Raw genomic sequence first — 26525 nt, 5'->3', positions numbered from 1 at the left:
ACCTTTCAAATATGTGTAAACTTTTGGGGAAAAAAAGTGTGTTCATTAATGCGAGTAAGTACGGTAGAAGCCAGGTGAGGGGAAGAAGAAAGGGAAAGGCGATCTTCGCAGCCCAGCATGCACAGGCTTGTGTCTTTGGAAAGTGAGGAAAACATGTGCCATGTGCACAAACTCTGAAGATGACGCCTGCCTGAAGCTCTTTATTGGAACGGTCTGAACGCCATATTTGAGTACACTATTTTAGCGAGATCTTTGCGCAAAAGAAATATGTTTTGTGGAGCTTTGGGCCGCAGGGCAACCTAAACCTGCACTACTGTAGAATACCGTGCATCCGCCCATTCAACATTAAGTGCCCATTACCAAATTTGTAAGATCTGAGAAAATATCCGCGGTACATCCGGACAAGTGCCCATGCCCCATTCTCTCGCGATTATTTCTAAATTTTGAGTGGGTGCTCGCCCGGTATCTTGCAGTAGTAGTAAGACGACTCTTCTGTTTCCCTGCATCAACCCTAAACTCGCGAAATACAGACAAGACAAAGGCAGGCAGACACAAAGCCTCCCCCTCCAGCGGTATCCGTGCTGGTGCAGTCTTTTTCTCCCTGTCTAATCAAAAAAGAATGAAACCCCCCTAAAACCCAGCTCCTTGGCTTCTAGGTCAAACAAGTTAGACGGGACCGTTTTCTTTATTTTTACAGCGATAGCTGCTTCTTGTCGTTGATGATGTTGATGTTGCAGTTGGCGTAATGGGGCGTATGGCATCCGCCATGATATTGCCAACTGCTTAAGAAAAGATTGCCTGAGCTCTCTGGAATCAAACCTGAATCTGTTGCGTGTGAAGCAAGAGCGTTACCACAGAGCTCTACCGCAGCATTGGCAATCTGTTTTATTACACGATTTTTGCAGAACAAACGTGAGTATGAGTCTCAAGTACAGTCAAACCCTTTTACAACGAATAGCAGGAAACGCTACAATCAGTTCGATATAGCAAAAACCATTTACAACGAACTTCAACGATGCGTTCATTGTAAGGCGAGGGCTTCTCTTTCTTTCTCATCACTTCGCTTCGGCCTTGTAACACCGCGCTAAGAAGTTTTTCTTTTTTCGCATGCGTGCAGTTTTTTTTTTTTTAGCTTATCTTCCCTTCTGAATCGCTTCTCTTCGTGGGCTACCGTTTTTAAATTAAAAGTTTTTTTGTTTTTTTGCGTGCGTGCAGTGTGTATTTTTTAGCTTTCTCCCCTTTTGAATCGCTTTTCTTCGCTCAATTTTGTTCGCAACTTGAGCTTTTGGAATTTTCTTTTTTTCCTACTTTTTTTTGGGGAGGGGAGGGGGAGGGACAGGCTAGAAGGTGATTGTTTGTGCGTTTTTGGAAGCCTATCCCACGGGAAAAAGTTTGATATAGCAAATATGTTGTTTGTTATTAAAAGTACTTTTTACATGCATTTTTAGTTAAATTTTCCGTGAGTTCGATATCGACAATAATTCGTTGTACATGGGTTCGTTCAAAACGGGTTTCACTAAAGTGCCAACTAGATTGCCACAGCTGCTGCGACGTCGCGATAGAAAAAGTTTCGTCATTCTTAATTAATTCTAAATTTCATCGGAGTTAATTGTTAAAATTAAAAGCTTCATCCAGGTTGCGCAAGTACGAAGCCAACTGAGCCAACGACTTCGCCGTGACGTGTTGCAGCTATCGCCGTGATTGTACTGTGGATTAATACAGGACTCCTCACTTTTTTTTATAAAAAGACGAAACTCTTTCACAACTAGCGTAGTCTGAACTGGTTCCAGCCGTAGTCTAAACGATTCCAGGTGGCACCCACAGTGCCACCTGGAATCATACATAAATCCCTATTATAGTTGATATTCAGCTGCGACATCCTCTTAAGCGATGGACAAATGTGTGCTGCATCTATGGAGATCCATTCTGTGGAGCAAATTGAGTTCAACGCTGTCGTGACATGCTACCGGCTTTGGTGTCATCATTTACTAAAACAGCATGTTCAATGATTTTAGCTCAAAAAGCAAAGTGGCTCGTATAATGCATGCTTTGGGCAGTCTCGCAAAATTTGTTAAAAAGGCGTTTGACTGTACTGGGTGTCCTTGAGAAAGAAGAGCGGTGTTTTTCGATTCACATAAATGAACTATGCATCGCACAAAGCTTAACCTCCGTGAGAATATGGTGCTAGCAATTGGCATGGAATGCAAAAGTACGAGAACATGGTATTACCTAAATCAGAATATAAAAGAGAAAATCTAAATTTTCTATGAGCCGACGTCCACGTAAGCCCAATATTGTCATAACAAGAACTGACATGGTGGATGCATGTAACATTTATGTCAGTGAAAAATACTTGGCAACAAAAGGATATTGTTTTCCTTCTTGCTGGCAAGCTTTTTTTTTTATTAAAATTATTTTACTGAACAATGTCAATCCTCATTTTGACGATACTAGGCCTAGGTGGACGTCTGCTTATACAAAAATTTGGTCCTTCTCTAAAAAATCTTAGTCCTTCTCTTATATCTTGTGATCTAGGCAACTTCATGTTCTCAAACTTTTGCGTTCTATCCCAACAGGTAGTGTCAAATTGTCATTGAATTTTGGCTTCCTTCAATGCATAGTTCATTTACATGGGTCAAAAACACTGTTTTTTCCACTAGAACATTCGCTCTTTGTGTTTGCATTGCACAGGAAAATACCATCTCAGCCCAATGGTGAGCCTTGTACACATAAACGCGTCCCCGCTTACCGTAGCACGACTTCCTTGCCCAGAGGTAGACCCTGACGACCGAGAGCCCAACACTCCCCTCTCGAAAGGCAGTGCCCCTGGTGACAAACAGGTTGTGTGCGGTCGAAGTCTCCAGAAGCACGCCCACCAGTGCCATGATGTGTCTGCAGAAACAGGAGCACACAGGCTCAAACTTCTGACCAGCCCACACGCTTTCACGCGGGGTCATCAAATGTGCGAGGCACAGAAGGACGTCTATAAGGCAAAAGTGAAACCTACAGAAAAGTTAGCAGCTGTACTTTGATCTGTCGATCAAACCGTCGTTTGCAGAATTGCAATGTATGACATACTATCACTTTGTACAATATTCTGTATTGACACACTATGGGGTTTGCATGTTCCTTAGAAACAGCTCCATCATGGGTCCTAGTTTCGTGCTTCCACGGCAGCAAGAGCAGTCTTATGGAAGTGCTAGAGGCGCCAAGCACAACACGTCCGTCTTGCGCTCGGGGCAGATGCCTAGCAGAAAGCGGACTGCTTGGGTACTGTGGCAACGAGGTGCTTTTCGTTTTCAAGCGACAGACAGCTTGATGCGTGACACTTTGCGAGGATTTCAGTGTCGGCCTTTGTTGCTGTCTGCTGTCGCAGCAGAGGTGTAAAAACCCTTCTTATCTTCCCTTGTGGCACTTGGAGAGAAAAGTCGGGCATTCCCATTAGCCACACCTACCATGGCCGTGCCACACGAAGATGGAGGATTATGCATCCCCCTCTCCGCTCATCGCTGAACATCAACCCTCCCTTCACCGCTCAACAACACTGGCGAAGCCTTCACTTGCGGCGCCGTTGTTGCAGACTTCTTATTGGTGCCGCCGCCACGCCAAGGCCGTACTCTGTCCCAGGAGCAATCGAGGAGGCAATGACTCTGCTTACGGTTGGCTTCCGCGTTCCTCGTGGGCGAATACCTTCGACGTGCCCAATCGCAGTGTACCTTCCACCAATTTCATGCTTCACAGATTCTGTGCTTTGTGCCGCAACAACGTCCCACGCGTCGTAATTGGCGACTCCAACGTCGGTCCTGGCAGCTACAAGAACGAGTGGTTTTGCAGCCTCGTCTCGGTGGAATCGGGCCTTTGCATGGTGTCCGATGTCGGAGCACCGAGAACGCACACCGGCACCACCATCAACCAACATTGACGCACGTAATTGTCACTCATAAAATATGTCCTTTACGACAACTGTAAAGGCAATACACTGCCGACTTTAAAATAATTCTTACTTCGACAAATAAAAATCTGAAGCCGGAAGTGTTAATGATAAAACATCGGCCGTCTCCCAGCCCCCCCCCCCCCACCCCTTTTCTTCATAGTCTCAATACGGCGCGATACCGGAAAGTTCATCTGATTGGTGGCGTGTTCCAGTTGAGGTTGGAAGTCAACTCCCATAGATTTGGATGCATTAAGGTTTTTTTTGGAGTCCTCATCGACAAAGCGGTGCGAACAGATCAGGGGGTGAGACTGGGCCCTGCAGCTGTTCTCTTCGAGGACTGCAGCCAACCACGCATTATTTTGTGCTTCACCTTTTGGAAACTTGCGTGGCATAGCTCTATTAGATTTGGTAGTACTGGGACAGAACTTCACGCAGCACTTTGGCGACATCGACCCCTTACGTCGCTTACATGGGCCTGCTACACATCATTTTCTTCCTTCCTTTTTTTAAAAATCGTTTTAGACTGGCTAACACTGCTAAAATAAGAGGAACTGAAAAGTGACGTGCTGTTTGAATGCAAAGAAATGTCTCCCAAAATACTTTCACGGTTCGCCAGGTGGCAGGTGTGCATGCCCATGATTGATGAGAGGGAAAGAGAGGAAGTTGAACGACACTTCCTGTGTGAAATCATAAAAAAAGGCATGGAATGCACCATTTCACTAACTGTGTCAGATTGGGGCGGGCCTTTCAAATCGAGCTTCCTGAAAATACCTTTTTTTCTTAGCAAATATGCAGTTTTCAAGCTTGATATTTTTGGGGAGATTACTAGAAATCATTTTCAGTCATTTGCCATAATTAAAAAAAAAGAAGATTAATGTTGGGGTTGTCAGTGGCCCTTTAAATGTTATTCGTAGCAAGCATTAGAAGCTCGCCACAACTTTCCTTGACTGGTACGAGCATTTGAAGTTACAAAAAATAAGGAACATGGTACGAGTGTCGATTAGCACAGCCACTTTTTTTACTAGTGAAACTGCACAGTGTGGTTTCTGCGATGACCCAACAATGTGGACGTGCTCGCAGAACAGGAAAAAAAAAAAGATGTATAGAGAAGCATCCACCGGCAACAGTGATGAAAACGGCAGTTTACCTTTTGTAGCAGGTTCTGTAGTGAGCAAAATATTGTTTTGGAGCAGCCACTGAAGCTTCTGGAGCAGATTCAAACATCTGATAGCACATCACTTTAAAATGAAAGAGTGATTGCATCGTTAAATGAGTTCATCTTTGATAATGACTGAGGGTTCTTTATTGATACCGGACCATATTACCTATTACTTTTCGTAACAAGAATAGATTGAGTGCAAAATGAGCAGTATTTTTTTTTTTTTTCAGAAATAAGGGTTTGGTTAAAGTAGGTGTAATTTACAATGGGTACTAAAAGATGGTTTAAAAATAAATCATATAGTGCAACACTTCAGTTGGGATAAAGTCTCTCTCCCCTCCCACTTTTACACCAGGTAGTTTATTTAGCCTGTAAATATGATTTCTGTAAAATGTGTCCAAAAACCAGCATATCTGCTAAAGTATATAAAAATGTGCCCCCCCGCACCCTTAAGTTCTATGAACCTACTAAGCTCTTATAAGCAAGAAAAACAACCAACCAGAAATATGAAAACCTTGTGCTTTGAAAGTGACAGTGCTCTTTAGCACCGTCGGGACCAGAGTCAAGTCACTTGGCTGTTTCGATAGGCAGCTCCACAATATTTATTGAAATATAAAAAAGCAGTAAGTTGGGATAGTTTTTTTGTTTTTCTCGACCTGAATGCCAAAAAATACAAGAATTAAAAAAGAGAGTGACTCTTTCCTCCTTTTGTCCTTGTTTGCTTGGCATTCAGTTCGAGATTCAAAATGTAGACCCACATTTTTTTCTCTTTCACAACGCAGTTTTTCCAAATTAAAGATAAACCTACAATCAAGACCAAAGAAGGTTGACCTAAATGCCGAGTGTAATTTTTGAGCCTATCACGTTAACCCAGGCACTTGCCCATGTCGACCGCTGCTCCTAGCGCTCCGGTGGAAATTGGTGAACCTTGATACATGTGCTTGTGAAAGGCACGGAGGCATGCGGCAGATCTGACAATCAAGTTATCTCATTAGGAGTACAAGACCCCAGTTCTGTCTTATCACAGCAGCCGCCATCCTTCTATTTTGTAATGTTTTCTCACAATCTTTATCTGCCGATATCGTCTGGAAATTCAAACGATGTTGGCGATTGACTTGCCAGAGCATCAACCGGCCAGCACGGTTGCCGAGCAATCTCTAAGCTTTGTTTCCCCTTAAGTTGAAGCGCAGCCGACCCTACGAGCCAACGGGACGCACCAAACGGCGTCAAAGTGCGACATCATGGAATTCATCCATCTTTCTGTAAGTGTTCTTTCATCGACTAAACCAGTCAAGTACACAGCAAATGTCCCATGACTTGCGCTTTTAGTATATACGGTTATATGTGTTTGAGCCTTTGACTGTCCTCTGACCTAAGATGAAATTAGCTATATGGTGAGTAGAGACGCTTTGAAATACATATTTGTATCATTTTCCTTTTCTCCAGCTTCTCAGAATATTCAAGTTGACCAATAATGAAATAGTTTTATTTTTTGCTTCGCTTAAGCTTATTTCGGCGTAGGTGCGGTGCAATTCTTAACAAAAATAGAATTTGGGCACAAGATGCAGCAGACTTTTGTTCATGTCACAATATGGCACAAATGGTGCAACAGTTCCATCAGGCACAAATGGTGCAACACTTCCATCAGGCACAAATGGTGCAACACTTCCATCACTGCAGCAGAGGTTCATTTGTTCCAAGAGCCTCTAAAAGAGCACATATATATTTTTTATGAACTGCCACTGTACCACACTGTGCTTAACTGTAGTTAATTTGCTCCGTTACGAAGTTCATAACTGCTCCTGGCTACGAGTGCTGAATAAAAAGCGTTGACTGTTTTTTTTTTTTTTTTTTTTATTCAGAATCCGATGACTCCCCAGGTTCTAACAATTTTATTTTCCGAAGTAGCATCCTTCACACTCAATACATTTTTCAGGATGTTTAAAAAAATTATAGAGATAAATGCAAGACTGTTTTTTAACATCCCGTTTTTCTAGGCATGTGCAAATAGTGGACTTTGAGTTAGAAGGGAATAGCAGTTTTGGCCGAATATTTTCTAATCCAATACAGAATAGTTTTTTTAAGTATTTCACTACTGCAATATGCTTAAACAAAAACACAGCTGAGCTTGTGAAGGTTGTTGCCAAGCTTCTACTTGTCCATTTCTAATATAAGTTAATTTTAATCTAACTATATTTATTGACTGTGGCCCTCGGAAGTCCAACACCTAAATTGGGGTCAAAATCAATAATGCATTTGACATAACATTAAACCTATCACCCAGCTATACCTAATCAAGGGAATTTATAAATATTCTTGGTATATGCAAATATATTTTCTTCAATCACTTATGATTAACACAGATTCTCAAAGCATCTCTGGCCAGTTTAATTTTGAAACTTTTACTGCAGTGTAGATAATAACGTTCATGAAGTTTCCATTTCTTTCTAAATACATCAGGCACGCGCATGCGCCACTCCACTTTGGAAATGGGCTGGCCTCCAAAGCACGCGGCTGCAATATTTGTACTTTTCCAATAGACCATCTGCTAAGTCGCCCAAGTGCCCCGGCCCGCGCTAAAACAATCATAGGAATGGTGTTCCTTCAGCTTATTAGTGATTGGTAATTTCGACCTTATCCTTGGTTACACAGCTTTTGAGTGTAATTCGGAGACACCCTGAACAAGCACCTGATATACCCCAAGGACCTATCATATCGCTTTTAAAATTTCTCCTTGATGTCAGCGTTTTTGATAGTGTGCATGCTATCCACCCTTCAACCTGGATGGGCTGCAGAAATCTCTTACAATAGTATCATTCTCGTACAGCTTCAAAGACGCTGATATTAAGTTAGAAACACTAAAAATGCTATGAACAGCCCCGCTGACTCCGAGCTAAATCATGATTTTTGTTGTTGTGAATTCTCGGCTTTTTAAGCAATTCCTGTTAAAACAACAATCACGAGAATGATAATAACGTAAGAGATTTCTGCAGCTCAGCCAGGTTGAAAGGTGAATAGCATGCACAGCATCAAAAATGCTAACATTGACAAGAAATTTTAAAAGTGATATGACAGGTCCTTAGGGTATATCAGGCGCTTGTTCAGGGTGACTACGAATTACGTTGAAGAAGTGTGTAACTATGGAATTGGTCAAAATTAGCGATCACTAGGGAGCTGAAGGAACACTGTTCCCACAATTTCTCGAGTGCGGGCCGGAGCGCTTGGGAATATTGCAAATGGTCTATTGTTGATAGTGGTTGGTTAGCCCCGTCGAGTGCTTTTTATTAAGCACCAGTGCACTGCAGAGAAGCCACACCTGCGGGTGTTGCTTCCCCGCGTTGCATCAGTGCTTGATAAGAAGCGCACTCTACGGGGCTAACCAGCCGCGATCAACGCTTAGAAAAAAATGAATGTCGCAGTTCATCTCGAAGCGAATAACAAATACCGTACTACCTTATTTATTTGAATATAAGGCGAGGTTTTTTTCCAAAATTCGTACTCTCAAGGTCATACCCCGCCTTATATTCGAAGCTCAGTATAGCAATATGACATTTTTTTTCTTTTCCTTGGGTCTTTCAACTGCCCCCTCGCCTTATAATCGTGACCGCCTTATATTCGAATAAATACGGTACTACTCGAATATCGCCCAACACTACTTTTTCTCATTTCATCACCTCGACTCTCAAGAGAACTTGTTTCCGTGCAGTTATTTCTTTGAGCATTGGAAATTTTCCCGTGAAATTCAATTGCACACCTCTGCCATACTCTCACAGACACACTGACAGAACAGTCTAGCTACAGGTTAAGACCTGTGGGTGCTTGACCTTCACAAAGACTGGCACGGTGTTGCCAGTCTACATCCGTACGAAGAAAAACATCCCTCTCAGCCCCCCCCCCCTCGTATATTAGAGTAGCCTTGAGCAGAGCTGGCTTTTCCAACTGGGACACATGTTAGCATCTTGCCTTCTGCCGCAGCAGTTTCCACCTTCCAGTGCAGGCTGGCTCTACCGAGGCTACGTTCCCGAGAGCAAACTTCTTGCTGCCTTATTGGTGTCTTGGCAGGGCACAGCCTATATTACCTGCCAGGTGCCAGAGAAAGGCCTAACTTGGCCAAAGTTTGGCAATTCTAGAAGCCGAACTTGGGCCTAATAAGGTTTTGCTCCAAGGCTTTGGTTAGGGCACTTTTCTTTGGCCCTATCTTGCCAGAAAAATGCTAAGTCTGGTTCTTTTGCTGATTTGCCACTTGACAACTGAACAGCAGTGCAGCCTAATTTTGGCACTTTCTCAAGAGGCCCTAAGATGACAACCAAAAAAAACGGCAGTGAAACTTAATGTTGGCACTCGCTTGGTGATTTGGGCTCAAAGACGTAACAACCAAACAACCACAAGTGAAGTCAATTCTGACTTTTGCTTGGGACCCAAAAGGGTCGGGTGATAACTAGGCAGTGAAGCCAAACTCTGGCACTTCTTCAGCGAATTTGGGCCAAGGTACCCAGATCTGGCATTAAGGTTTGACTCGGCACTATGAAGTCTGGCTTCTTTGGGCTTTTAAGGACTCTAAATTGCCAGACAAAAACCAAATTCTGGCCCAGAGAACTGCGTTACTTAGGCTCCCAAAACCCACCAAGTGGGGCATCTGAACAGCTTCATTGTACCCTGTGGTTTCTCACCTCACCACAGCTTCCTTGTTCTCTCTGGACACCTGGAATGCAAAACCTTCGGCCGGGTAGTCTTGCAACTCATGGTAGTCTCCAAAGATGCGGGTCACTCGCTGCGAGAGGAGGAAAAGGGCGTTCCTGGTTCGACTTCACACGAGCATTACAAATTGTATGATTGGGTAAAAAATCATGCAAGTGGGCAACACGCCTCCCGCAGAAAACGGAGTGAAAGAGATCAAGATGAAGCTGGGTTAAAATTAACTGTGGGGCTAGTTGGCTAAACATCTTAAATAGAGAAGTGCAACGGATAAGGACAGAACAAATATACAAGCAAGGAAAAGCGCTTACTATCAACTAAGTGTTTAATGCATGATAAGAGAAAGATGAAAATGATAAAAGAAAGACAACAATAAAATGCAGAACACATTTGCACAAAAAATATTCCAAAACAATGTATGAAGATATTTTTTTTGTGCAAATGTTTTCAGCCTTTTAATTTTGTCTTTCTTTTATAATTTTCGTCTTTCTCTTTTCATGCATTAAACGCTCAGTTGATAATAAGCGCTTGTCCTGTCCTTTAAAGAAAAAATGCGGAAGCCAGGCAAACAAAACATGAGGAAGATGCATTTCTTTGATTGGATATGTACGCAGATGAGCTCTTTGCTGTTAGACGCCAGGGCAGAGGAATGTCAAGAACCCAGACATACACAGCGCAAAGTTTGAGGGCATAAACGCTTCGACAATGAAGCAATAAAATGGGCAGTTTTAACATCATCAGGCACAATGATGGGCAGGTAGGGTTTAGACAGAAGTTTCTGCCACACAATTGGGTGTTCCCATTCAGTACTTTACGAAATTATAGCGCAAAAGACTAGGACATTACAGAGCACTAACTCAGAACTGATTATCTACTGTTCGTTGTCGTCATTTGAGTAAATGCTACAAATCACTGAAAAAGAAGAAAGAAAAAGAAAAGGAAGAACATGTGTTTTGCTTTAAATGTGCATAAGCACACCTTCTGTAGCACTGTCTCAAAAAGATCAGCATTATCTAGAATCGTTCTTAAAATCTAGCGGGTCACTGTGATATTTTTAAGTTAATTTCTTCTTTCCTCTCTCTTCTTTTCTTTTAATTTCTTAGCTATTCTTTACTCTCATTTCGTTTCTATCCTATTTCCATGGTGTATTTTGAGGTGTTCATTATAATGCACATTTAAAGCAAAATGCGTCTTCTTTATTTGCTTTTCCTTTTTCGGTGATTCATCGCATCTATTCACTTAATTTGCTTCGTTCACCTTTTTCATTATACAAGCAGTAAATAGTCAGTAGTTAGTTAGCACTTTGTCCTGTACCATAGGTGGTATTCACTGGATGCCACATTTGAGGTGATTGCTCATGGAGCATGCTCGGGATGAATTCTTCTTTATGGTCTCCCAAAGAAGACAATCTTGATGGTGTGCAATGTGCATGTTGGAAGCGTTGCAGCAGCTTGCCCTCAACACGTGATCGGCAGCAGCGAGCTTAACTATGGCTGCCAGTGAACACCAGCTATTGTTTGTTCCTGTCCTGGTCTTTTGTGCCGTAATTTTGCAATGTACAGGGAGCTCCCGAAAACGACAACCGAGTTTGCCGGCCCAGGTAAATAAACTATGCGTCGCAGAAAGCTCAAACTCTGTGAGAATGCGACGCTAGCGGTTGGGATAGATTGCGAAAGTGTGAGCATGACGTTACCTGGATAAAAAGATAATCGAGGAAGATTAAATTTCTCTACGAGCCGACGTCCACCTATCCATCGTCAAAACAAAACATGACATTACGGACGCTTGTGGGATTTATATCGGTGGAAAACACTTGTCAGCAAGGAAGGGGATGTTGTTGTTTTTGCATTGAAGCCGTTATGTCCTAGGATCTGGAAAAAAATATGCCCATGGATGTTAACAAAAATCGCCAGTTTAAACGGCGCTCCTTCGTTCCAATTGGTCGTGGCAAGTATAGATAAAAAGAGGGGGCAACTCGCGTGAGTCAGCCTTCCTTGGCATTATTAGATAGTGAGGTCCTGATCCCTTGCTGTTATCTAGTCACCAACTTATCTCAGCTAAGAGTGCACTGTGACGAGGCTGAGGGCAGAACGCGCCGATCTAACCTCCTTTTCTTTCGCATCGACGATGCTGATAAAGAGACTTGGGCTCAATCAGAACAAACTGTCCTTAAGTGTGCCTCTAAAAATTGGGTTTAGAACTTGCCCATAAGTGACCATAAGGCAATGATTACTTTATTCACTAAGAATTAAATAAAGAGAATTAAACAATGAAGTTATGTATGTGTCTTCATTGCAATCATATGTAACTTGTATAGATGTCGTAGAGTTATCGTAAAGATAACAGCTTCGCTGGTCCTTCATTTTCAAGTGAAGTGGATGGGTTCTATAATTTTTTTAAAGAAAAACTGACAAGTTTTTCTTGTCACTAAAATACCATATTTACTCACATAATAAATGCACCCCCCACAACGGCTACCAATATTTGGACTTTTCTTTTTCCCTCAGATAATGAACACACCTCCAATTTTTGGCTCCGCGAGTTTCAAATTGCATTCAACTCACCAAGCCAATTTTCTTTTGCCACCTAGCGGTCAGGTCAAGTCAAGCCAAGCCACTCTCATAACGGCTGCAAGTGTGTAGTTGAGGAAGTGATCAACAGCGAAACCGAGCGGCGCGCACATTTGACGAAGCTTGGGTCGAGGAATCGCCCAGCCCCAGACATTCTTTGCCTGTCGGATGCATCAATGTTAACAAACACGGCGTCATCTGTGGTCCACTTTTGGACAGTGAAACCGTGAAGGTGGTGAGGACTAAGAATGGTCGCGTTGCTCTACGTGCTGAGTGAGCTTCGTAAGATGCTTTTCCTTCGGCAAAAGGCACCCTAAAAGCAACCTATAAAAGGTGTGCAATTTATAAAGCATGGTTACTGTAGCACACCCCCAACCAGCCGTGGGTGCGCCTCCATCAGTGGTGTGTGCCACAGTGCCTTGCCATATCATATTGGCACCTAATATGACAATTGCACGAGGTGTGAAAAATGCGAAAATTTTACCCCGCATAACAAACGCACCCCCCAAATATGTGCCCATTTTTCAGGTAAAAAAAGTGTGTTCATTATGCGAGTAAATATGGTAAAGCTTTCGCCTTAACAGCAAAAAAAGAAAAAGAAATCTTGCCAGAAACAGAGGGACTTCAAAGCAGATGATTAGGTGGCACAAGCCACCATCTGCTACGAAGGGCCCAGCAGTTATACTATCCCCATTCACCCATCCAGGTTATCTCATTGGCATCTCTTTGTAGTGGGAGAAAAAAATGGGGGTGTTTATACAAGGTGTTTTGCTATGCTTTACAGGTTGTTTAAAATCGAAGCCGTTAAAACTGCTCACTTATATGGTCTGTGCAGGTGAGTTATATGGCCAGGGGGACAAAATATAAGGGGGCTAATCATTGAGATAAGTCGAAAAATAAACCCATATTTGTTAATTAACTTTTTAATTAGTGAATATAAACATATTGTTCTAATTAAAAGCTTGCCGAGATTCATCGAAAATCACTATAACAGATTTTTAGAAGGGTTTGGAGCACGTAGAAAGCTTGTGGTGCCCTAAAGTTATTGCTTGTGCAACAGAAGGTTGGCAGTGAGAGAATGCGAATGATAAGCATGTGCTGGTGTTATATATCTGTGTTTTAGCACTGCCAGCCTTGCACCTGTTGCATGAGCGGTATCTTCAACCAGGGGCGGATTTAGAGGGAGGGTCCGGATGTCCTGACCCCCCTCTTGATTTCTGCATGTGTAAAATTTAGGACAAAAAACGAAGGAGAGGGGGAGGGGGTTCCTAAACACATGGTACACTTACCAACACCTGACCCCCCCCTCAGAAAATTCCTGCATCCGCCCCTGTCTTCAACACACCACTTTGCATCCCACGTGCAGCCTTCTTAAAGTTTACTGATTTAGTGGTGCTCAATTACGCTTCACAAGTTTCTAATTGAAACCAAATGTCTATTTTCACTAATGAAAACATTAATTTTAATTATCCGGCTTATTGTGGCGATTAGCCCCCTATATCATATACCCCTGGCAGTAGAACTCCCTTGCACTGATATTAGTGTGGCTTTCCTGGCTTTCCTAAAACAAATCTGTAAAACCTAAAAAAAAAAAAATAAATAATAACCTGTACATATGCCAAGCTTATGACCAAGTTCTGGCAGAATCCAGCAACAAACTGAGGGTTAATGCAGATCGCATGAAAATCCTTAATGCAACATTCAAAACCTCGGTCAGGCTGAAGGCACCTGACCAAAATTTGGGCTCTCAAGTCGGCAGTCTAGAGGCAAGTACTCTATCTCAGAGCCACTAAAGGAGCCAGTAGAGAGTGATGACGAATTTCCAAAATAACCCCCTGGATGCCAGTTCCAGCTTTTATCAATGAAATGTCGCCAGTCAAAGATAACTAATTTCCAGCATTTCAAAGTAAACCCACCGCTTTTTCGAGGTGTAGCCTGTGCTCCAGGTAGTAGAGGTGATAGTGTTGGTGGTTGACCGACGCAAAACCTCCCAGACTGTTGAAGCCGACCCTGAGAGCACTGCAGATCGGGTTCAAACAAAATGTGTTAGTACATACATACATACCTTATTATTCAGTGCCTCAGAATGACCAAAGTCTCAATGTGGGGCAAATATGTCCGCTCAACATGAACACATACTGTAAACGACTTAATTTTCGCAAAGACTAATTTTCACGAATTCCGCGAATCGCCTACAATTCGAAAAAATAGGTCCCGCAAACAATTTCGGTAAAATGTAAACACATTGGAATCTATATTGAGATCCCAGCGCGTCGCAAAAATATTTCGCGAAAAATCGCGAAATATTGAGCCTGCGAAAAATAAGTCGTTTACAGTATATAGGAAAACTATATGATTATGAGGTGAGAAGCAAGGTTTCTAGTTCGCGTTTAAAAGACACATACTAGTCTGTAAAAGCATCCAAAGAAGTATTTGATGATATGGCATTAAAAGACAGTTGAATATGTGAGATCGGACAAAGTTTCTCTTAAGAACCAGGATAAACAAACTGGCGCTTCTACTGGAATGTAGAGGCATGTGAAAGTTAAGGCAACACATTGCTGTCTATCTGGCCTTCTACTGGAACGTAGAGGCATGTGAAAGTTAAGGCAACACATTGCTGTCTATCTGGCCTTCTACTGGAACGTAGAGGCATGTGAAAGTTAAGGCAACACATTGCTGTCTATCTGGCCTTCTACTGGAACGTAGAGGCATGTGAAAGTTAAGGCAACACATTGCTGTCTATCTGGCCATGAATTATTCGGTTTAACAGTACCTAGTAAGCCGCGCCCAACTTTTTGACTTATACCATTTGTAAGCCGAGAGTCTCGACTATGTATGCGTAGTCATAAAAACACCTTCGTTTAAGATATTGATCATAGACGTACGATTCAAATAAACCTCTTATGAACTTTTTCAATTTTCAATGCATCGGTTGCTGTGAGAATTAATTAGACTGCAAAATAAGCAAATAATACACAATAAATTTTTAAAAAATCTTTGGTCAAATGAGAAATTAATAAAACTCTGGTTGGCGCTAGTAGGTACATATCGTTTAAAAGTTTAAAAGATGCAAACTGAAACAGAACGAAAAAAGATACACATACGATAAGAAATCAAGCCAGCAATATTACAGCTGATACAACAATTTGGGAGACTTGGTAGGAAAAAGAAAGATGATCATCAAAATAAACGCCAAGGTCGCAAAACCCCAGACACACGCAAAATGGTAGTGGAACCAAGAACATAGGTATTTAAAATCGACTCCCACTTTCTACAGATTGATAGCACTTTAGTTTTATTGGGATTGATTAACAAAAATGTTTGCAGAGCACCAGTGAGGCATGCGTGACACGTTGTCTTGTAAGAGTGCAGTCATTGAGTGACCAAATCTAAAAAACAGCTTCAGACAGAAATTGTTGGTGTTGAGAAAGCAACGGTTTTTCTTTTTTCCTGTGACCAAGGAAGCATGTTGGGGCATCATGAGTAAGGTTTTGGTTTTTTTTCTAGGTTTATTTTTCTTCACATTAGGTGGTGTTTCTAAGGAGTTTATTTCATCCCCCAAAGGAGGTGTTTTTTTTATGTATAATTGCAATGTTGGACAAAATATTGTTGGAGAAAAAATTGGGGCTTATGTTGAAGAAAACAGGACACAGGCGCAGGATTCCTCAACCTCCAGGAAACTTCCGGTACCGAAATGAGAAGGAAACCACGTACCCTGAAGAAAAATGTAGTCTTGGGAATGGTTCAGTGTGGGCACTGAAGTATGTACCAACTCGCCCAAGCTTCAACTTTAGCACGAAGTAAACACAAAGGCGGTGATAAACGTCGGATTGGTTGAGGGTTTTGCAGTTGAGCAGTGTGTATATGCAATGTTTGCTGATTAAACAGTTGAAAGTTAGTGCTCTGTTTTGGCTGTTCTTCCTCTGTCCTTGTCCTAAAGCGCAATCATGTTTTCTAATGCACAATACCAACTCGCCCAACGGTCAGCACTAGTACAAAAGAAAACTCAAGATTTCTTCCAGTGAAACTTTTGTTATTCAAGGGCAGCGCCAATTCGAGTTTTTCCGTTTTTTTCTGTTTTTCCCGATAATGGTAAAACTGACTGAGGGGTTCATATTCGGAGTTTATTGATATTTACTGAAAACATGAAGCCCTATCCACGAGCAGTTGAATCTTCAAAGCACGAACGACTGTTTACGCATTAGCATCATACTATACTTCTCTCGTCCATCAATAAAAAGGCAACAGTGCAAGGTGTGGTTGAGAGGTTACTACAACTCAACAACGATAACACGAAATGACAGAGTTAGTGCCCGCTACTTCACGTCTTGTCCGAGGTCGTAGTAATGTTTTAATGACTGTGCGTACCATAATGGGGGCACAGATGCGGCCGGACAGGTTGCAAAGTAACCTCCAGAGCTGTGTGCTTGCACCACCGCTTTCTACAATCTAATACCCAACCTCCAAGGCCGTAGTAGTCAATTTCATTATAATGTGACCCCATTTGTCCATCTGATTTCTGTTGAAGTGCAGAGTCACCACACACTCACCTTAATGCTATATTTTGTTGTTACTAAGAGGCTCCTATAATAATGATGCAATAGCATTGTTATTGAGTGAGTACCCCAGAAGCACTAAGAGGTTTCAATATCATGGAACCTGCAGCAAAGTGGTAAGTTGGGATAGATCCTGATCATTGAACTTGATGAGAAACTGCTCAAGGGAAGAGGAGAAAAGGGAGAAAAACATAAAAAAACATGCTGTTTGAATGCTGTTTTTCATCATGTTCATGATGCATTTGCACACTTTACAAAAATGTTTAGTTGAAAATAATAAACGAGCCAACCTTGTGACAGAAAAAGATGGGAAAGTTGCAACACAAACCACTTACGGACTGCTGCTGAGCAACACGGCGTCGATGGCAAGCATCAGACCGTCGGGTGACAGAACCTGCAGAGAACACGCCGACAGGCCCGTCAGCCGTTTGACTGGTGGCACGCTGACCGAGAGGCGACCGCAGCATACCTGTGGCAGGCAGTCCGCAAGGCTTGGAACGAGCAGGGCGTTGCAGTACTCCAGTGGGCTCACATTGATCACCACACAATGTCCTGGCTATTGAAGTATGTACAAAACAGGTTCGGTAAATGTACAACTGGCACTTGTGTGTAGAGAACAGTTTCATCAAGCGACAAACTCAGCTCTGCACGTGTCTGCCTGCTTCGAATTAATGAGCAGACACAAATAAGCTCGGAAATTGAATATCAATGTTGCCTATGCGTTGTATTTCGCAGCTTATTTTGGCCTTTTGGTAGCTCAATAATGTTATTGCTTAGCCTGCCTTCATATTGTAAGGTAATTGTTATAGGCCAAGGAGCCTTCATGCAGTTTGTCTTGGCATGGCTACTCTAGCTCGTTGTGCTCCCCATGTTATGCATGTGTTCAGGACCCATATGCCAAAATATCACTTTTAAAAATTATTGGTGCTTAAACTCAACCAAAAATAACTCTGCTCAAAGGTGTATTTGAGCGGGCACTTTCACCCATAGACATTGAATATAAATCCTGGCACTGTTGACCAAACTCCCCACAGTTTAAAAGAACACAGTGTGGTCACTCCCATATTTCATGGCCCATGCTTCGGAGACATATTACATTTTGGCAAGCATTGTAGACATGTATGTTCAGTGGTGCAAGGCATGTCAGCATGCTAAAATAATTTATGCAGAAGGAAGGTCCACATTATGGCACCCCAATGCCATTTCAGGTAACAAAAGAAGAAAAAACCTTAAATCCCAAGACCAAGGTCAGAAAAGTGTGGATTTTATGTGTGAAAAGTACAGGGCATCTCTTTCAAATGCCTCTAGCATGTGCTCTATGCCGTCAATCGTGCTTCGGCTACACATGCTGTCGTTATGGACGGTAGTAAGCTCGCACCGGGGCCGGGACAACTCATAGACCTCCCTGTCGTAAGAGAGTTTTAGTAGAGCGTAGGCTGCAGAGGCTCCATGCATGCTCCAAAGTGACGGCACGAGCTCCCGCTGGAGGAGCGAAGCTTTAGCGTACTAAACGTCCCTATCCTTGTCTTGAAAGGAAGCAGAATATAAAGTAATTTCTCATTATAACAAAATCGCCTTTTTCAAATTATCGCTTTTTTTGAAGTTCAACATGGTTTCGACCGAAATGCACGCGTTTTTAACCGGATAATTCCAAGTATATCGGCGGCTGACCACGCTTATCACGAATCTTGAGGTGCAGAAAGCACACAAGCTTACAGAGGCGCATGAAGACTTTTGCGTTCCCTCCCCCTTCTCCATTGAGGCAAACAGCAAACTGGCAAAAAGGAGTAAACGAGTGAAGGAGGGCAGAGCGCACAGAGTTCCGCTTCCGATGGCGATGCGCCGTCGGAGCAGCGGGAGCAGTGTCAACGTTCCGACGCTACTCACGGCACCCGCGGCTGACGCTGCTTGACTCCTGTCGTAATCGGGTCAAGGGAGCGATAGAGTCAGAAGGGATCATCCCATCGGGAGCCCCAAACGCATGTGCCTGCAGCGTACTCCACGCATACGTGCATCGTATGGGAGATTGGGAGTGTTTACCAAAAGTCACTTAGATCTGCGAGGTTGAGGAAAGTGGCCGGCCCAAATACCAAATCATCAAAGAATTCTACCATCCAGCATTGGCTGTTTGACACTGTCCACCATTTTGCAGAACAAGCAAGGAATATTGGATGGGTTCGATAAGTTTCTCATGCAGAAGAAAACGCACCTGCGACTCAAGGATGAAAGACTGACAACTGCTTTGCAAAACAATTATTTTTTTACTCAGTAAAGCTGCCGCAAGATAATCATAACCAAGGTTTCTTTGAATAAATATATGGTCAGAGTGTTCCGCAGTGTACCCATTCACTTTCGAGGCTGCTGGCACTGTTTTTTAGGCTCTATCGCTTTTATCGAAGTACCGCTTATATAGAATTTTTTACCGTCTTGTTGACTTTGTTACAATGAGGGATTACTGTACTCACCTTAGTAGCTGTGGAACATTTGTCAGTTTTCCTCAATTCAAATAGGACCTGTAGAGAAGCAAAAGATGGTTGCAGCGTATGCTTCCAAGTATGCACAACATGCCTGCTCAATGGAACCGGACACACCTCGGAGTCTTTAACCCTGGTGAAGTTGAACAGGTCAGGGTTGAAAGGCATGACCACAGAGGACACATGTTGGGGTTTCCTCCTCTCCTGAGCCCTCTTTATGTTCAGCTGCGCACAGTCATTTCGAAAGACAAAAGAGAGTGCACATCAAAAAAAGGATTCTGCAATGGACACCGGGTCTTTGTCTTAGATGTCAAGTATTTAATCTATCGCACCTTTTAAGACATTGTTAATGATAAAATGACTTTACTTGGGCTTTCCATCCCACAGTTTCACCATGTAGTGTATCGTACTGGCGTACCATACCACTGTTTGTCCGCATTTCTCGTTATAAACTCGGTTTTAGAATAAAATCCCTATTACGATATTCGTTAGAAGATAAATTACCCTTTCCCAAAGTCATTGAACAACCAATTACACTGATATCATTACAGCATCATTGTCACAGAAGTGATGGCAGCTAATGATGCTACTAGTAAGTACTATCTAGCTTCACCAGTACTCGAAACTCCTCCAAAAACCAATACGAGCAGCGGCAAACAGCTGGAGTCTCCGCAAGCAGACGACGCAAGGAGAAGTGTAGGCTCCCCGATGTTCTCGAGCTTTGCGAGCCCCTTTTCCTATCCCAAAAGCTCAAACTATTAATTAAACTCTACGTATTTGAACGGCGGAATTTATTCATTACAACCACAACAATAACCAAATCATAGAGCACACAGAAACGAATTTTACTTAATTCAATATGCAGGTCGACACCATTGTGAGGATTATGCACGTTTGGTCCGCCTCTGGGAAGTGGAAAGAAGGCTTTAGCTACTTGAACTGCATTGTAAAAACTTACTCTTTATGTACTAAGGACAACGCGATAATCATGTGCTTCCTACCTGAACAGGTGATGACACAAAAAAGGCTCGAGGTACACCTAAGCACTTCTTATGAGCTGTGAATGTGAAAGCACGCACGCCGCTCTTCGCTCCATTCTTTAATCTGCGGCGTAAAACGCGCTGACCTTGGGCGTGAAACGGTAGCCGCTGCCTCGCGAACACTCAGCACCATCGGGTGAGCGATCGTTCAAACTGTCGTGTGCCTTGCGGCGCGAGGAAGGAACAGACAGCAACATAGCTCCCAGCAGAACGAATCCCTTGGTTTATTCCATGCGCCGTATATATTGCCAGGAGCCGTAAAATCGATAAGAGGCGAGCGAATGCGGTGATCAGTGATAACACAACAGTGTGATAACACAGTCAGCATGACACCACACAAACTGACGCGCAGCAGCCAATGGGAGCCTCGTCGACGCGCGCCAGCCACTGGGACTGAAGTGTAAAAGGTGCCGTTGGCTAGCTTTGCGCATGGTTTCAAAGCTGATGACGTCGGCTCGCTCCATGAGACAAATAATGCTTCCGCATTAAAACTGTCAGAGGTAGTGGAGGCAGGCTAGCAGCAGACATGTTCACACACACACCTCTCCACAGCAAAAGTAAAATTAATGTGCAAATACTTGACAAACATTGCAGTTTTCGGTGTGAAGCATGACTGAAAGCAAAAGAAACATTTAGGAGGCTCAATTCCAGACAGATAAAAATAAAAAGCAATTGCGAACAAAAAAAAAGTTTGTAGACCACACAAATGTCTCGGCACGGTCAGCTAGCTGGTTTGTGCCTTCCTTTGTCACTCCACCATAATAAACAAAACTGTTGACTTTGTAAGTGGACTTGTTAAAGTCGTATCACTGTTTTAGTTTTATCTCATCCAAAATGGGAACTCCAAATGTCAGGGGCTTTGTTGTGCATCTACTTTTGTATAGCTCCTGAAGCCATATTTACATGGTAGTATGCCCCTTAATATGTGTCAAACAGCTCATGCTTGGCAGTGGCAGCATTTTAAGGTCGTTTAGCAGCTTGTATGCCCTTAGACTTGTAATTCTGACAAGCACACAGTTGAGCAACCATTCTGCACTGTACTTCATCCCACATGGTACTTTTGCTTTGATCTGTTGAAATGTCATTAATGCGAGCCGTTGCAGCGATGGATGGCCGCCTAAATACTTCTCAACACACTCCTCTGAAGTCTTCTCAAGTTTCTCCCTCAGGTCCAAAATCCCTTTCTTCTTTTTTCCACGAGCTGCCACCGCTCGGAGCAAAGCTCTTCTTAGGTTGCGTGTCTTCAGCTTTCCAACATTCTTTTCTTTTTGTGTGATAGTTTCGCTTGCACCATTTTTCTACACAGTCCCAGGCACTTAGGGCAGATCTGCAGCAGTGACAAAACAAAAGCATCTCTATGGTGCATTTTTTCACTGCTAAGTGATTTGGGCTTACGCCTTCAGATTTTCAGTGCATTTGCGTCAGTACACTTCTGACGTGAGCAGTATCTTTGATGTCATATGACAGCTGCTTGTGACACTTGCTGTAGCCATTTACTATGCAGTGTAAGCGTTCATCAAAAACAACAGTCTTCTGGACAAGTAGGTCACCTTGCACAAGGTGACGGGTGTAGAATATTCCACAATTCTTGCCTGCCGCTTTATCATCCAACGGTTGAAAGGCCCACTGCCCTGATGGTAAAATGACAGTTAATAAATGATCCATAGTAAGAGTAACACCGGCTTTCGAGCTTTCAATCGCTTCTTGTTTCTGAAGGGCATCGCACGCATCCGAGAAATTCTTTGCCGACGAATTCAACCCCGAGTTCACACATAGTGTAGCGCATTTCTTGGACGATTTTCTCTTCAATGTCGAGCGTTTGGGCTTCAACAAAGGTCTGAAACAAACAAGGGATTGCACCTGGAGCTTGCTGCCACTTCATACCAGGAACAACTTTACCACCGATAACATGACGGTAGTGCTCTATGACATCTTCGAAGTTCACGTCACAAACTTTACACTTTGCAGTGAGTTTCCCGTCTTTTCTGAGCAGAGCTTGTTCCCACCTTTTCAAATCAACAGGGTCTCTCGGCGGCCCCCAAAAAATGGCACCGAGCTGAGGCATCGACGAGGTAACCACTCTCGCACCTCGGCGCAAAACGGATTAGCATGGCACACCGTGTCGGAGTTGGGACTAGGCTACACAAAACACATATTTCAAAACGCTCGCAAGATGAAGTAAAATGCGAAGCTAGCACAAAACAAGCAAACAAAGCAGAACAAGAGGTGCAAAAACGAGCATCCATCGCACGCTCAGCAGAGCGGCTCTAGGAGCCAGAACCAATACTTGACTGCAGCGACACTAGTTCTCGCGATCGCCGCGGAGCCCACGTTTCCAGGGGAGCTGTGTAACCGAGCTAGTTCTAGTAACATTGCTCTGTAGCGTCCTTTTTTTTGCACGCGTGAAGAGCTGTCTAAACAGGACACATTTCCTGCAGTCCCAGCATTTCCTTATTTGCTTGACTGGAAGTGAAGGTTTTCCTCCAGTTCCAATCCACTTTAGTATGTTTTGCTTTGTTTTTGCTGGGGGGAAACTATCCTTGAACTAAGGCTTGGAGCATGCCTGTCAGGCGGGTCCGGACAGCCACTCACATGCTTTGTTTGCTGCCGTCAACGTCTCCAAGGAAAGCCATACTATTTGTGGGGTTGATGTCGTTATGTATCGAGTGGTACGGTGGCGCCATCTAGCGAACAGACGGCAGATCCAAAACACCGCACCACCCTGCGGAGCCGGGGCAAGTCATGTTTGCGCGGGCTCGCACTCATGGACGTGGCAGCCAAGCTGTCCATTGTTATTCTGTAACCATACATTTTCCATGTTTAAATAAACAGTTATGTGATCCTGTCATACTATTGTTGCAGCCAGGATCTAACAGGTGTCTTAGCTGAAAGTGTACACGCCGGAACTTTCACGCTTTTCAGGAAAAGCATGCAGTTTTTTTTATTGTGCATGGCATTTGCTGTATCCTGTTTGGACAGCCTTTGAGTCACTCTTCTCTTCTCTTTTTTCTCCACACGTGAGAGTGGCGAGTTTTTATTTAAACTTAGTTTCTCGTCAATTGAGCAAACAAGTATATTTATCCGATAATGACCTCACACCCAGCAACGGTTCCTGCTGTCCTTGACCTCTTCAGTTAACGACAGTTGTGGCGAGATAAGCCAACTGCCTATTTGGCAAGACAGGAGCAAAACATTCCTGAAGAACAGTGATATCAACGACAAAAGTTTGATGGATTGAGCAATGAGAACGGCATAAAGATAAATTTGCTTCTTGTCTCCTGTACAGAAACTGTGATATTAAAGCGCTTTCTTAGGAAGAAAGGTTAAATTCCACACGAAAAGCGGTAATACGATTCTCACAGAAAAAGTATGTCCTGTACTCATGCACTTGTAATTGTTTTCTATAGCAATCAAGGGGCGAAAAGCTGCGATAGAGCTTTTTTCTTCGTCAGCTCGCACGGAGAAAGGCAAAGCCAATGAATGCATTGTGAAGAGTTAGTCTGCTAAGGGAGACTCCAAGCTCACCAGGAGCACTGTTTTCCACCTTATTTTTGCCTGTGGCACAGGAGTTTCCAGCATTAGCCTTTAAGGTGTTTGGTACTACTATTTGTTGTAGCTGTCACAAGCCATTTGGTGCTGATATTGTTTGTTTATTTATTTATTATTCAGTTACCTACAGCGCCCTCGCTAGGGCATTACTGTAGGGTCCGGGAGACAGTGCAAAATTTACACAAATGCAAAGTACATATAAAAAAACAGAAGACTGAGTGATGTGGGAGGATTCATAATGACAGCAATAGCAAAATAGGTAGATGACAACACCACAGCATCTTTACAATAAAAACACCAAAAAAAGAAAATAATGAAGTATTAACAGCAATCAAAATACCTACTGTAAAATACCGAGCAAGCGCCCACTCAATATATGAACATAATCGCAAAAAATAGGGGATGGGTGCCCATGTAAGGTCACCAATTTAATGCTGTACTTGGTTTCACATAATGATTGACCGCGGAGGATGCCACGAGCCATTGAAGCCAATCTAATGCTGTGTAAGAATCAAGGTGACCTTTGGGAGCGGCGAAGAGATGTGTTCACGGCAGTATGGGTTACGCGTTACTGTAACTTCGTTACTTTTATTACTTTTATCTGTAATGCGCTATTGTTTCGATGTGTAACTTGACTCTAGTTCTGTTACCTTCTGTGAGGTAATGACAAGAGTAACAACATTACTTTTTGTTACTTTTCACAGTTTCTTCAGCATTAATGTGTCACTGAATGAGTACAATCTAGCCATTCCTTGCGCTTTTCAAAGTCTGTGTTCCGACATTTTAAGTGTCGAGCTCGCCTTGTGCCAACCTGCACCAACTTTGCTTGCACCCTACTTTTTTTCTTGATTTGTAGTCTTATGGAAAAGTAACTTAATGGCCGCCACTACTACTTTCCAAAAGTAGCTTTACCTGTAACAAATTACTGTTTTGTTGCGATAACTGTAACGGTAACTTTGCTGCTTTTATCTGACAGTGACTATAACTGTAACAAATTACTTTCTGAAAGTAACTTACCCAAGGCTAGTACACAAAACTGGAGTGGCTAGGTCGGCTCGTAATTTGCTGCGGGTCATCGACCGGAGTATACAAACAGTATCAAATGGGAACTGCCTGTGTGGATCTGTGTGACCCCATTTCTTCTGACCTGGTACTTTTAGCACTTCATAAAGAGGGACTTAGCTTGCTTTGTTTTTCCTCTTTAGGTATGTTTTGGGGACACAGGTCAGCATGTCAGTATATAAGCACACCGTCATAGGTTGGTTTGATTTCTTTAGTACCCGGAATAAATTCCGAGGCAAGCTCAAGAAACATGCTCCGAAATGGGCAATGACCCAATCTAAAGATAACGATGGCGGAAGTGCAAACAGAAAATAAGGATTGAATGCCACTCCTCTGTTGCATCTCTTCCGTGGCGTAGCCAGGGGTGCTATGTTGCGCTTTTTGCACTCCCAGGAGACTTGGAAGAGGGAAGTGACGTCAACGACTAGAGCAAATGCAGATTGGATGTTGACAGAAGTAAACAAAATCAACATCCAATCTGCATTTGCTGCGTTGTTGACGCCACTTCCCTCTCCCTAGTCCCCTGGGAGTGCAAAAAGCGCAACATAGCCCCCAGGGGGGAGGCTCTCCTCCGCATCCCAAGTCATGGACACCCCCAGCCCTCTCCTCTCCTCTCCCCTCCCTCCCCCCGAAAAAAACTTCCTGGATACACCACTGCATCTCTTCGTGTAGACATTTCGATCCTCTGCCGGTGTAGCGATGCAAGCAAATAAAGTACAGTTTCTTAGTTAATTAATACCGCTCCTCTTCCTTGCAGGCCATTCGTATTAAGAGAAAGAAGCTGAATACATTAAAAATATGTATGCGAACGGTTAGGCTGTGCCGTCCGTGATGGTTACCTGAGCCACGAACCTGTATTTTCCGGGCAGGATCCTAGTTTCCAGCTTGTCCAGCCTGTACCAGAAGTGGCCCTTCTCCATCGCGTTGTCCCACCGCGACCGCAGCAATCGGTCGAACCGAGACGGGCTCGTCGGAGAGGCATTTATCTCGTAAACCAGGTCGTCGTCGTCGTACTCGAACATTGCCAGCTGGATCTCGATGTATCAGGTCGCGACAGCCTTGGAGACGATGCTACGGCGTATTATCAGTATTATGCTGAAAGTTCGTGAAATGCTAACGTAGCCAGTATAACGTAGGGCACTGCAGCAACCCACAAGAGTTTTTGATCGGTGATGTCAACGTGCAGTGGTAAATAACAAATCGTAAACGCAGAAAAAAAAAATAATAAAATTTGATTTTTTGGTTGGATTGGATTGGATCGAATCGAAGACAAGTTTCGACCATTTGGTTGAAACTTGAATCGAAACTATGGTGGCTCGTTTTTCCCCTCCTATCCTCTGGCACTTCTCTTTTCCCTCAATCCCTGCTGACTGGCCCAAATCACAGTTCCCGGGAGTTCGTTTCACGACCATCTCTTGGTCGTGGTTCGTTTTATTTTCATAATCGTGATGATGATGATGATAATAATAATAATAACAATATT

General features: G+C 43.2%; 1 protein-coding gene across 1 annotated transcript in view; it reads right to left on the bottom strand.

Annotated features, from left to right (window-relative positions):
* Positions 1–26525, bottom strand: part of LOC8042675 (GDP-D-glucose phosphorylase 1) — a 27845-nt gene extending 1320 nt beyond the window's left edge. The window contains exons 1-8 of the mRNA XM_029966740.4: positions 25882–26525; positions 19509–19616; positions 19383–19430; positions 17387–17473; positions 17253–17311; positions 14275–14377; positions 9764–9864; positions 2750–2892 (exon numbers count right to left, since the gene is read on the bottom strand). Of these exons, the coding sequence (XP_029822600.2) occupies positions 2750–2892; positions 9764–9864; positions 14275–14377; positions 17253–17311; positions 17387–17473; positions 19383–19430; positions 19509–19616; positions 25882–26064 (832 nt within the window). The 5' untranslated portion in view covers positions 26065–26525. The remainder of the gene's footprint in view (positions 1–2749; positions 2893–9763; positions 9865–14274; positions 14378–17252; positions 17312–17386; positions 17474–19382; positions 19431–19508; positions 19617–25881) is intronic.

Source organism: Ixodes scapularis, unplaced genomic scaffold (assembly GCF_016920785.2).
Source record: "Ixodes scapularis isolate PalLabHiFi unplaced genomic scaffold, ASM1692078v2 PGA_scaffold10__122_contigs__length_95168666, whole genome shotgun sequence".
Classification (NCBI taxonomy): domain Eukaryota; kingdom Metazoa; phylum Arthropoda; class Arachnida; order Ixodida; family Ixodidae; genus Ixodes; species Ixodes scapularis.
This window is presented reverse-complemented; position numbering and strand designations above follow the sequence as displayed.